This window comes from Schistocerca nitens, chromosome 1 (assembly GCF_023898315.1).
Source record: "Schistocerca nitens isolate TAMUIC-IGC-003100 chromosome 1, iqSchNite1.1, whole genome shotgun sequence".
NCBI lineage: Eukaryota > Metazoa > Arthropoda > Insecta > Orthoptera > Acrididae > Schistocerca > Schistocerca nitens.
In genome coordinates, this window is record NC_064614.1 from 733,671,034 (window position 1) to 733,684,139 (window position 13,106).

The following is a 13,106-nucleotide window of genomic DNA, read 5'->3' on the forward strand; positions in this document are numbered from 1 at the left end:
GAGTTGGGAAAAGGAACTAAGCTGTTGCAGAAAGTGGAGTAGTTGTTCACCATGAGTCCAGACCACAAAGATATCATCTACAAATCCATACCAAGCTCAAGGGGGCTTAGCTTCTAAGTGTTGAGGAATGTCTCTTCGATGCTGCCTATGAAATAATTGACATAGGACATGATCATTTTGGTTCTCACACACATATGAACATTCTGGTTGTAGGTCTGGCCATCGAAGTAATTATGGATTAGGATAAAAAGCGACTAGTGTGACAATACATGGGCATTTTGGAAGATTTTCTGGAAGGTGTTGGGGGAAGCAGTGTTCTAGGGCTGAGCAGATATAGGTAAGTTAAGTGTCAGTGTAGAGCAAGATCCCATCAATTGTGTCAAGAACGGTTTCAGGTGGGACAGGTAGGAATGGGTTTAAAGTATTCCAAAAAGTGATTAGCATCTTATGTGTTGATTGGGGAGCTCTATGTGATGGGTTGGAAGTGCTGGTCTACCAGCAATGAAACATTTTTGGTGTGGTCTTTACAATATGTTTCAATGGGATGGTCAAGATATTTGTTTTTGTGTATTTTGGAAGTGAGTAGAAGGTAGAGGTGCATAGGCAGGAGGGGTAAGGAGTTCTGAGTTTTCTTGAACTGCGAAAAAGGGAACATTCTCTCCAGCATATCCTTGTATTCTGTTAACTTTCTGGCTTAACCTCTATTAACCCTTTACTGTTACAGACAAGCTCTCCGCATTCTGTGCTGCGCACCACTTTGCCACTGCTGTAATGCTTGCCTAATGCTGCTACCTCTGTTGAGAGACAAGTGTCATATTTCATAAACAGTTCAAGATGTCAAAATGAAAATTTTTGCAGATAGTAGCACAGAAAGATGCACATATGTTGAAACTTTTTTATTCTCCAAGATATGGAAGTAACTCATCTGCAGCAGTGAGATGGTTGGCGGAATGGGATGTGTAAAAATGACAACAGTGCTTAATGAAAACTCAGAAGCCATTTTTAAACACATCCTCAGCAGCTGGTGAGCAGAGGAGCATGACGAGTTAACTTGTCCACTGCAGTCAAATGGTTAACAACCATGCTGCCTTTTCCGAAATGTAGATTTTCGTTATTTACTTAATCACTATTTTATTTCAATTTTTAATCCCATCTCTCTTCCTTGAATCCACCTTTGCTTCTCATTTTGTCCCTTCGATGAATCCTTAACCTTGATCTCCTACTTCCTTTGAGGCTTTCTCCATCATCTTCGCCTTCTCTCTTCCTCACAAAAACTGGGTCTCATCAACCATTTCCAGTCTTCCTCAAACAATACCTCTTTTCTTCTTATGAAAGGAACATACAAGAACCAACAGCTAGGAAGAGCATTTTCTACTTTTAAATTTACTGGCCATACTAGAAATGTCACCTCTTAAAGATAAGTACTAACTTGCAATTCTGTCTCTAGTATTCTGCAACTGAAATTGCTGTTTGATGCAGTGCCTATTAATACACAGATGTGTTTCTAAAAATTACATTTTGACCATAATACACTCATTTACAGTGAGTTTTTGATACATATGGTATCATAAGAGTAGTAGCTGGTATCATTTAAGCCATTTGCAAAATATGGATAGAAATGTCTTCCGCAATGTTCCATAGAATTGCCTTAAAAGAGCTAAAATTTGATGAGATTGTATAGGTTACAAAAGCAAAAGATCCAGTTTTAATACATACATAAAAAACAGTGTCAAAAATGAACAAGAAACTCTGAAAAAGAACATCATATGACATTGGCTGGCACTCATCCAAAAGTAAATCATAAATGCACACATGGTGATTTCAAATATATAAGAGTGTTTAGATTAGATTAGATTTACTTTCATTCCAATTGACCCGTAGTGAGGAGGTCCTCCAGGATGTAAAACATGTATGAGGCAACAAACTATAATTCTAGAGTCATACCGCAACAGCATCACAGTGTGTTACCCATAATTGTTATGTCATTGGCAGGGGAAAAAACAGAGAGAAAAAAGAGCAAGAAACATAATTTTGATGCATAACCTGAAGTAAACAAAACTCACCCAGCGTCCAAAGAAAAGGTCATATGGCTTTTCAGGAATTCTGTTAGAATCCTGTCCATAGTATTCAATATACTGCAACACAACATCAGGATTCTTCAATCTGACAGGACCCTTTAATGGTAAGTAACTGAATGACTGAAACAATATGAAATAAATGACCAATATATGAATATCTTTTTGTAAATCACAATTTCAAATTTTATCATGGAAGAACATGACTGGGCAGTTTGAGGCAAGTGGCCTATGAAAACAGAAACTGCCTTTCCGGTTATGAAATCAATTAAATATTTGCACAGAGCCTCTTAGCCCACAATTTCTCAAAACAAATATGCATACAAACGCTATTACAGGCTGTTAAGTACATGCATTTCTTTAGAACACCAAAAGTAAATTTTATGAAAGACAAAATAATAGAAAAATCAAAATTATTTTCTAATAAAATTTTCCCAAGTAATTCCAAAATATAGTTTGGAGCAGCAAAATTGTTTGCCTCACTCCCTTGTCATAAATCTTAGAATAAAGTAAAATGTTGGATTAATGAATGGATGGGGAGCAGCGGGAGGAATCCCCTTCATCAATTTCCAGGTCAATTTAAAACCACTCACATATCCATGGCAACATTAAATTTAGGGCGGTACTGGTAGAGAGGGTGTAGGGAGGTGGGACAAAGAGGGATATGGAGGTATTGGGGGACACGAGAAAGGGAGACAGTTGGCTCTCACCAGCAGAAGCAAACTGTAGGTGGGAGGGAAGGTTGGTGGGTGAGAGAGAAGGTTGGAAGGAGGATTAGTTGCTGAGAACTGGAGTACAATCCAGAGCAAGATGGGAATGGATGGAAAATGAAAGATAAGAGAAGGTGAGCACAGTAGAGTGGGACGAAGTTAACACGGTGGAAAGGGAATAGACCAGGATGTAAACTGCCAAAGGTTTTATGCCAGAGCCTTCAGAAATGAAATATGTGCAACAGAGACAGTTCCCATCTACTCGGTTGAAAACAACTGGAGCAGCAAAGGGAATGGATCCAAATAACATAAGCAATGAAGCAGCTGTTAAAGTCTCCTGTTGTGTGGTGTACAGCATGTTCAGCAATCAAGTGATCAAGTTTATGATTATCCACAATTTATCGGTGACTCTTCAGTAAACAGTAGGTTACTTGCCATACTCCACAAAATATTGAACAGTAGATGCATGTCAGCTAATAGAAGATGAAGACTGCTTATAGATATGTCTATTTAACTGGTTTCACACATGGTTCTTCCTTTGACCAGATAAGAAATGCCTGTAACAGGAGTGGAACAGGAAATGATAGGTAAGTGCATGGGACAGGTCTGGGGTTATCATCATCTGCAGGAGGAAGGATATGGTTAAGTTTTCTAAGGCTTGGGTGATAAGGAAAGTAATTGTCACTTGTTGGTTTCCAGTGGTGATAAGTTTTATGTATCTTCAGAAGAAAGGAAGGACAGAAGGAAGATCAGAATTTAAAATCCTGTCAGTTATATTGTCATTAGAGACAAATTAGCGCAGTATGCAGAAAGAAATCAGCCATGTTCTTTTAAAATAAATTTAGGAAAACCACAGAAACATAAATCTGGATTGTCAGATGATAATCCAAACTATTTTCCTCCCAAATGAAAGTCACGAGTCATGAGAAGAAAATGATATGGGAAACAAATTTCTTAACTTGGAACCACACTGTTTGTCTGCAAAAGCTCTGGTAACATTATCAGCATATTTGGATAAATACTGCTTCTGACAGTAAATGTGGTGGAAAGGCTGTAGTGGACAGATGACAGCAGTCAGAAAAGGCAGTAACCTTGGAGGTTGGTATATTTGATATATACAGAAGTTTTCATGGACCCACCAGAGAAGTCAAGCTCAATAATTAAATAATAAGTACTAGTAACTAGCAAACAAGAATGAGCAGGGACTCGACCAGGCAAGGCTAACGGAGGTTAACTACAGTAGAATGGAGCAATGAGAAGATATGCTGGAGAACAGGTGTCCCTCTCCGAGTTAAGGGAAACTGTTGATAGGAGGGAGGCTACAAATGACCTGTGTGGTAATAGTTGGCAATCATGTCTTTTTGAGTTATGCTGTTCAGTGTGCTCAGCAACAGAGAGAAATGGACATCTTCAAGGTGGAACACCCATCTTCCCCCTCCCCCATGTGTTGAGCTAGTTTAGTGGGGGGGGGGGGGGGGGGGGTTTGAATGAGAATGGTTGTAGGCATAATAACCTTGGGTTTTGGATGGTGATCTGGGAATGAGATGCTGTTTAACAACAAAGTTGCAGAAGTTAGGAGTGTAATGGGAAGTGACAGTGGGAATGTAGTGGAAATACTGAGAAGAGAGGATCTCATTTCACAGCTTGGCTTGAGAAAGTCATTAGCAAGTAGAGACGATCTCATTTCTGGGAAATATCACACTCTAGCCAAACATTTACACACTGTATCTTCTTTCTGTTTCATAATGAACTACTAAATAACATCAAAAGCTAACTCCAAGATGAAATCTATAGATAGCTTATTTACCTTCCAACGTCAAATTTCCCAAGTTTGCCACAACAAATCGTAGTTAAAGAGGCATTCTGGAAAGATATTTAATGCAGTGTATGTTAGCTTCACTACAAGCTTAATGTTCTTGGTATTTTCATTCCTAAATTTCAGTTGTTTAATGTCTTGTGTGCTCAAATTGCAGCATTTATGAGTTCACTTGACAAAACAGAGATGTTGCCATGACATCAGGGATCTTGTGCTGTGATTGGCTGGCATGAGTGACCCCATGGTAGTTTACATACCATATTATCCTTGAGTATTATGAAAATATGCATTTTAAGTGAAATAGCACACACAACCACTCAGCTGCATTTTATATGCTGCTCTATTAAAACTGTGTGTATACCATTGCCTGTTTTTTGTTTTTGATTCATGTTTACATCAGGTCTGGGTGCACCAACTTCCTCCACTTCCATCCTGACCTCATGCTCCAAAATTTTACCTGATAAATTGCACAATGAATTCATATTGTGTTGTTTTCAAACTCGTGGTATGCTGCTGTTAGTTGCAAAAAAGAAAAACTTACTGAACTCATGCATAATACAGTCAGAAAAAGGAAGTTGCTAGTAATCAAACAATGGAAAATCCAGGATGGAATAGAACAATGTTGTGAAAAAGAAAGTTCCTACTCACCATATAGTGGAGATGCTGACTCGCAGATAGGCACAACAAAAAGACTGACACACATGTAGCTTTCAGCCAGTAAGGCATTCGTCAGAATTAGATGGCCAACACACACAAACACACTCACGCAAACACAGCTCACACACACATGTCTGCAGTCTCACACAGCTGTGGCAACACTGTGAGCACCAACACTGGTGCATGATGGGAGTGGCGACTGGGTGGGGATAGGGAGAAGGCTGGGATGGGGAGGGGGAAGGGACAGTAGGGCAGGTGTGGCCGACACTGACATGCTGTTGGGGAGTGCGGAGGAATGAAGTGGAAAGAGAGTACGGCAGCTATGTGCAGTTGGGAGGTTAGATAGAGGAAGCACAGTGGTGGAGGGGGGGGGGGGAGGGGGGATAGTGGAAAAGTAAAAAGACTGGATGCAATGGAGGAATTAGGGCTGTATAGTGCTAGAATGGGAACAGAGAAGGGGCTGTATGGGAGAGGACAATGACTAACGAAGGTTGAAGCTACGAGGGTTACGGGAACATAGGATATATTGCAGGGAAAGTTTCCACCTGTGCAATTCAGAAAAGCTGGTGTTAGAGGATCCATGTGGCACAGGCTGTGAAGCAGTCATTGAAATGAAGAATGTCATTGTTTGGCAGTGTGCACAGCAACATGGTGGTCCACTTGTCTCTAGGCCACAGTTTGTCGGTGGCCATTCATGCAGACAGAAGTTTGTAGGTTGTCATGCCCACATAGAATGCAGCACAGTGGTTGCAGCTTAGCTTGTAGTTCACATGACTGGTTTCACAGGTAGCCCTGACTTTGATGGGATGGGTGATGTTTGTGACTAGACTGGAGTAGGTGGTGGGAGAATGTATAGGACAGGTCTTGCACCTAGGTGTATTACAGGTGTATGAGCCATGAGGTAAGTGGTTGAGAGTAGGGGTTGTGTAGGGATGGATGAGTATATTGTGTAGATTCGGTGGACGGCAGAACACCACAGTGGGTGGGGGTGGGAAGGATAGTGGGCAGGACATTTCTCATTTCAGAGCACGATGAGAAGTAGTCGAAACCTTGGTGGAGAATGTAATTCAGTTGCTCCAGTCCTGGGTGGTACTGAGTTACAAGGGGAATGCACCTCTGTGGCCGGATGGTGGGACTTTGTGAGGTGTTGGAAGATTGGAAAGATAAGGCACGGGAGATTTGTTTTTGTACAAGGTTGGGATGATAATCACGGTTTGTGAAGACCCTCAGTATATTTTGAGAGGGACCACAGGTGGATAGGCTGTATAGAAAGGTCTTCTTGGTATGGAAAGGTTGCAGCTGCCCAAGTGGAGGTATTGTTGGTAGTTAGTAGGTTTGATATGGATGGAGGCACTGATGTAGCTGTCTTTGAGGTGGAGGTCAACATCTAGGAAGGTGCTTGTTGGTTTGAGTAGGGCCAGGTGAAGCAAATGGAGGAGAAGTTGTTGAGGTTCTGGAGGAATATGGATAGGGTGTCCTCACCCTCGATCCAAATCGCAAAGATGTCATCAATGAATGATGGTCCATCAATAGGTTGGCATAGGATGATGCCATGCAGGTGCCCATAGCCATACTGTGGATTTGTTTGTAGGTAATGCCTCCAAAGGAGAAGTAATTGTGGGTCAGGATATAATTGGTCATGGTGACTAGGAAGGAGGTAGTTGGTTTGGAAGCTGTCGAGCGTTGGGAAAGGTAGTGTTCAAAAGCGGTAAGACCTTGGGCATTAGGAATGTTAGTGTAAAGGGAGGTGGCATCAATAGTGACAAGCAGGGCACTGTGTGGTAAAGGGGCAGGAACTGTGGAGAGTTGGTGGAAGAAATGGTTGGTATCTTTTATGTAGGAGGGTAGGTGCAGGGTAATAAGTTGAAGGTATTGTTCTTATTACCCGGAACATACCCTCCTACATAAAAGATACCAACCATTTCCTCCACCAACTCTCCACAGTTTCTGTCCCTTTACCACACAGTGCCCTGCTCGTCACTATTGATGCCACTTCCCTTTACACTAACATCCCTAATGGACACGGCCTTACTGCTATTGAACACTACCTTTTCTAATGTCTGATAGATCCCAAACCAACTACCTCCTTCCTAGTCACCATGACCAACTATATCCTCACCCACAATTACTTCTCCTTTGAAGATATTACCTACACAAATCCGCAGTATGGCTAGGGGCACCTGCATGGTGCCATCCTATGCCACCCTATTCATGGACCATCAAGAGGAATCCTTCATAATCACCCAGAATCCTAAATCCTTCACGTGGTTCAGATTCACTGATTACATCTTTGTGATTTAGATCGAGGGTGAGGACATCCTATCCATATTCCTCCAGAACCTTAACAACTTCTCTATTTGCTTCACCTGGTCCTACTCAACCCAATAAGCCACCTTCCTAGATGTTGACCTCCACCTCAAAGATGGCTACATCAGTATGTCCGCCCATATCAAACCTACTAACCACCAACAATACCTCCACTTTGATAGCTGCCTCCCATTCCATACTAAGAAGTCCCTTCCATACAACCTATCCACACATGGTCACCACATCTGCAGTGATGAGTGGTCCCTCTCGAAATATACTGGGGGTCTCACTGAAGCCTTCACAAACCACGATTATCCTCCCAAACTTGTACAAAAATAAATCTCGCATGCCTTACCTTTAGAATCTTCCACCACCTCACAAAGTACCACTGTCAGGCCACAGAGGAGCATTCCCTTTGTAACTCAGTACCAATTAGGACTGGAGCAAATGAATTACTTTCTCCACCAGGGTTTTGGCTACCTCTCGTCATGCCCTGAAATGAGAAATGTCATGCCCACTATCCTTCCCATCCTTCCCACAGTGGTATTCTGCCATCCACCGAACCTACACAATATACTCGTCCATCCCTATACAACCCCTGCTCTCAAACCCTTACCTTATGACTCATACCCCTGTAATAGACCTAGATGCCAGACCCGTCCCATACATCCTCCCACTACCACCTACTCAATCTAGTCACAAACATCACCTATCCCATCAAAGGCAGGGCTACCTATGAAACCAGTCATGTGAACTACAAGCTAGGCTGCAACCACTGTGGTGCATTCTATGTGGGAATGACAACCTGTCTGCATGAATGGCCGCCGACAAACTGTGGCCTAGAGACAAGTGGACCACCATGCTGCTGTGCACACTGCCAAACAATGACATTCTTCATTTCAATGACTGCTTCACAGCCTGTGCCACATGGATCCTCTAACACCAGCTTTTCTGAATTGCACAGGTGGAAACTTTCCCTGCAATATATCCTATGTTCCCGTAACCCTCGTAGCTTCAACCTTCGTTAGTCATTGTCCTCTCCCATCCAGCCCCTTTTCTGTTTGAATTCCAGCACTATACAGCTCCCATTCCTCCATTATTGCACCCAGTCTTTTTACTTCTCTCCTTTTCTATTATCTCCCCCCCACCCCCCACCCCACCTCTCTGCTCCCTCCGTCTAATCTGCCAACTGCACACAGCTGCCCTATCCTCTTTCCACCTCATCCCTCTGCACTCCCCAACAGCATGTCACTGTCCGCCACCATGTCTACCCCACTATCCCTCCCCCTTCCCGCTCCAGCCTTCTCCTTAGCCCCACCCAGTCGCCACTGCCAATACGCACCAGTGCTGCTGCTCATAGTGTGGCCTCAGCTGCGTGAGACACCAGTTGTGTGTGAGAGTTGCATTTGCGTGAGTGTGTATGTATGTGTTTGCTGTCTAATTCTGACAAATGCCTTATTGGCCAAAAGGTATATTTGTGACAGTCTTTCTGTTGTGCCTATCTGTGACCCAGCATCTCCATTATATGGTGAGTAACAACTTCCCATTTCACAATGCACGTTATCTACAAATGCAGACAGCAGGCAAGGAAACTAAAATAATGACAGATATTTCACCCACAGGTTATATTTCGCACGCTTTTTCCTTAAATCATTCGTAAAATTCTCACTAAGTGGCGATACTTATGTTCCATACACTAGTGCACTATAGCTGGACATTTACAAACTTATTCCAACAGTTCATGGCAGAAAGAAAAACACTGTCTACGACACTATCAAAACAATAATACTAAATGTCAATTAATGACACATCAAATCATAAGAGAGATACACCGAGACAGCAATTCAATAACGAAGTTTCACCAACTCTGCTCACACCCTGTTGATGTAAGTAGTTGAATGTGAAAATCGTGTGCATATCGGTAGGATACCCTTAGGATGAAACACCAGAGCCTTTGGGATGCCCATAAGAGCTAAATTTAAAGGAATCTGTGTCCCCAAACTGCTGCTACATAGAGCTATGTGGCATTTCAAGGTGCTGCCTTAAGACTAGCTACTACCTGTTCGAAAAACATCACTTGGAATCACACATCAACAATTCCAAAAATGCAGACCTGCATTATTCAAATCCACACAGGAAATTCTGTAATACATTACTGAGAAATTTATTTTAATATATATTTTGGGGCAGCTCCGCCTCAGGGCCTTTAATTACGAGCTGCACTTGGGTTTTGTTCACAGCCAGATTTTGAAGAAATTGCCTGTTATTAACTGCAACACATCTGGGATACAGCAAATGATCTACAAATTTATACATGCGTCATGAAAACAATTTAAAACAGTGCAATAAAATATTTAGTTCATTCGAGAATTTTAATCAATTTTCTTCATGAATGAAAGAAATAAATTGAAATAATTGTGAAGTATAGCCATTTTTTGTCTTCTAAATTTACTACCTTCTAGCTGAGATACCAAACACTTCATTTTCTACATTTTGAAATAGATTTAAAACATGCCTCAATTTTAGAGACTTTTTCTTCCTGAGTTTGACTATTGCAGAAGGTTTCCACTTTGATCTTGAATGAGAGGTTATCTTGGAGGAATGGTTTCATCCTTTCATGTGGATATGACTTCAGATTCCTGTGCAACTCTTCATCTGTTTTAGCACGTGCCCACAACTCCAAACACCATCTGAGAGCCACAGATCTCGAAGCTATTTGAAGAGCTGCCTCTTCATCATGCAAATCAATTATGCAGTATGGCTGCAACAAAGATACACATCAAATTAAAAAAAATGGAGGGGTTCAGAATAGGATCAGAACACACAAAGGTTGACAGACAATAATACAAACTAACCTGAAATATATTAATAAAGGATTAAGTGCAACCTACACATTATAAGACAATGAAAGTTTATTGTGTCAAACATTGATATGGAGATATATATTCATGGTAAGAACTCATCTTATAATGATGATATAGTCAACAAACATAAAGGATACTTTCAATCTCTGGAAAAACATGGAAGATAATTTTAGCTGTAATCTAACACATATTCTGTGATTTTGTGGAAGATAAATTTTGTAATTGATCAACATTATGATGAGTGGCTTGATGCACTTGTGAACTACTTCCTATTCTGTACTAGTCTCATCATGTCTACATACCAATTACATAAAATTACCTCACGATCTGTGATAATCATTATAGCATTTGCTGCCACTGTAATTTTTTGCCACAACTGCTTCTCCCAGTATCATAGTATCAAGCTGTGGATGCCTTATCAGATGTGAAACAAACAGTAACTATTTTTGACAATTTTGAACACCACTTTTCTTCCTTTTTTTTAATTACATTTTCTTAACAGTGTACTTCATATTCTCCCACTTTCTACCTCCTGTCCTACCAATAACCACATTCCACTTCCATATTACACTCTGTGCTCTGCCTCATGCACAATGTTTCTTCCTCTACTCTAGGGCAATAGTTTGTTCAAGTAAGCCTGTCTCACATTAGCCAAATGTGTTTTCGTGGTAAAGTGCATGCCTGGAAACTGAAAAATTGTGGGATTGAATCTCAGTGAAATGACAGAAATTTTCAATTTGCCTTCAATCTAGTTTTCACTTCTCAACTAAGTGAGGAATTGCCATGAAACATGATTTGGATTCCACATTAAGCTGTAGGTCCCCTTTGCCTGGTTGGGTAACTAGAGTAGATTAGGGGCATGAAAGTTAATAAAGTGGCATAAAACTGAAAGACTTGCACCTGGCCACTGAACCACATGAAATTATTATTATTTGCTTCAAACATTATTATGTGCTTTGGCTTTCCAGAATTCTTTTGCATGTTTCACACTGTCTCCTCCAACCTTGCTATGTCTTCAATTATTTGTTGAATATTCTATAGAAAACCAAGTAATAACTTACCTTATCAGCATATTTTATTTTAAGTGTCCTTCCACGATATCAAATCTCAAATGCTTCGATTCTCTTCTTGTCTGGTTTTCACCCACTTGTGATTTACTTCTTTATAGTGCTGTGCTCCAGGCATACATTCCCAGAAATTTCTCTTTGGTAGTAATACTTTTCTTTTTACGAGGTATGTCATCTTTACCCATGTTAGTCAACTTCTTATATACTTCTCAGTTTATCCATCATGTGTTAGTTTACTTCTGAGTTAGTAGAATCCCTTCACTATACCTACTACATAGCCCTCAATTTTGATACTAAGTTTATCGCTACTCTCATTTCTGTTATCCCAGGTTAATTTCATTTTCTTTGTCTTTTTCAAAATCCATATTCTATGCTCATCTATCATTGACATCCTTTTAATCTGAATTTAATCTCAGCCTCAAACCTTTCTTTTATCTACATCACTGCTTTTTGATGCAAATGTTGAACAGTACATCCTTTTTAAGCTGAGTACTTAACTTCTGATCTTCCATTCTTCTTATTGTCCTCTATTATTTCTTGTCCATATTACATATTATCCATCTTTAACTACAGCACATATCTATTTTTTCTGAGAATTTCAAACATCCTATACTATTTTACATTGTTAAACACTTGCCTAGGTCAACAAATCCCATGAATGTTGTAATGTAACATATCACTCAGATACAATGAGGTATAGCTCTGTGTCTACCTAGCAGACAAAGGATAGTTGCAATAGTTAAACGCTATAGTGAAGTAGTGGTTAAAATAAGAAAGCTGTTTGTGGGTTTTTGTTATCTGTTTTGCAAGTGTGGCGCATACAAATGGATGCTTTGCGTCTTCAAGATGGGACAGAGATTGCAGTACTATCACAAGTTGTGATACCTGTGTGGGCTTTGTGTACCCACTGTGAGTGGAAATCCAATTGTAGTAACGTGGTCCACCACAAACTAAAAGCATGTAACAATGTGGCATGACATCATGGCAAGATATTAGAAATCAATTAACGTGATTTGATTCATTCCAATGTTAGTCTCCTATGTATGAACTTGATATGAATACAAGAAATGTTCCCTATGGTGTAGTGTCTGAGATACAGTAAGTATTGTACATTGTGATAGAATATACAAACATACTTACAGAGGAAATGCTTTGTATTCATTTGTAGAAAACTGAAAATTTATTGAAGTGTATTCGATTTCAGCATATGGACAACTGCATCGGAAATAAGGTTCATCTGTGCTGCAGTGGTGTGGTCTGAAGAGAAATTTATTTTTAGGTGCAGACATTCAGAGCAAAGAGAAGACAACAAATTTGCATCTGAAAATACAAATATTTAAAGGAGAACTCTGTGAAGTATCTTCATTTTTCTCAAGCCTTGCCTGTGTTATCAAGTGCATCATCATCTAAATCAGGGCTTCACAACATATGTGCTCGCGGAGCAAGCTGTGAGCAGCAAGGCGCGAGCACGGAGCAGCGCGAGCACGCTACCCCCACTACCGGACCAGCGGACTAGAGCGGAGAGTGGGGAGAGTCACGTGGGGCACACAACAGCTGCCGCCAGTCAATGTAAATCCGCGGCCACCTGCAGGGATATCACTCACGAATTA

The 13,106-nt window shown here is 40.7% G+C and overlaps 1 protein-coding gene across 1 annotated transcript in view; it reads right to left on the reverse strand.

Moving 5' to 3' along the window:
- Positions 1-13,106, reverse strand: part of LOC126260097 (tRNA (guanine(10)-N2)-methyltransferase homolog) — a 174,869-nt gene that overhangs the window by 121,636 nt on the left and 40,127 nt on the right. Inside the window, exons 3-4 of the mRNA XM_049957329.1 lie at positions 10,081-10,326; positions 2,064-2,198 (exon numbers count right to left, since the gene is read on the reverse strand). Of these exons, the coding sequence (XP_049813286.1) occupies positions 2,064-2,198; positions 10,081-10,326 (381 nt within the window). The remainder of the gene's footprint in view (positions 1-2,063; positions 2,199-10,080; positions 10,327-13,106) is intronic.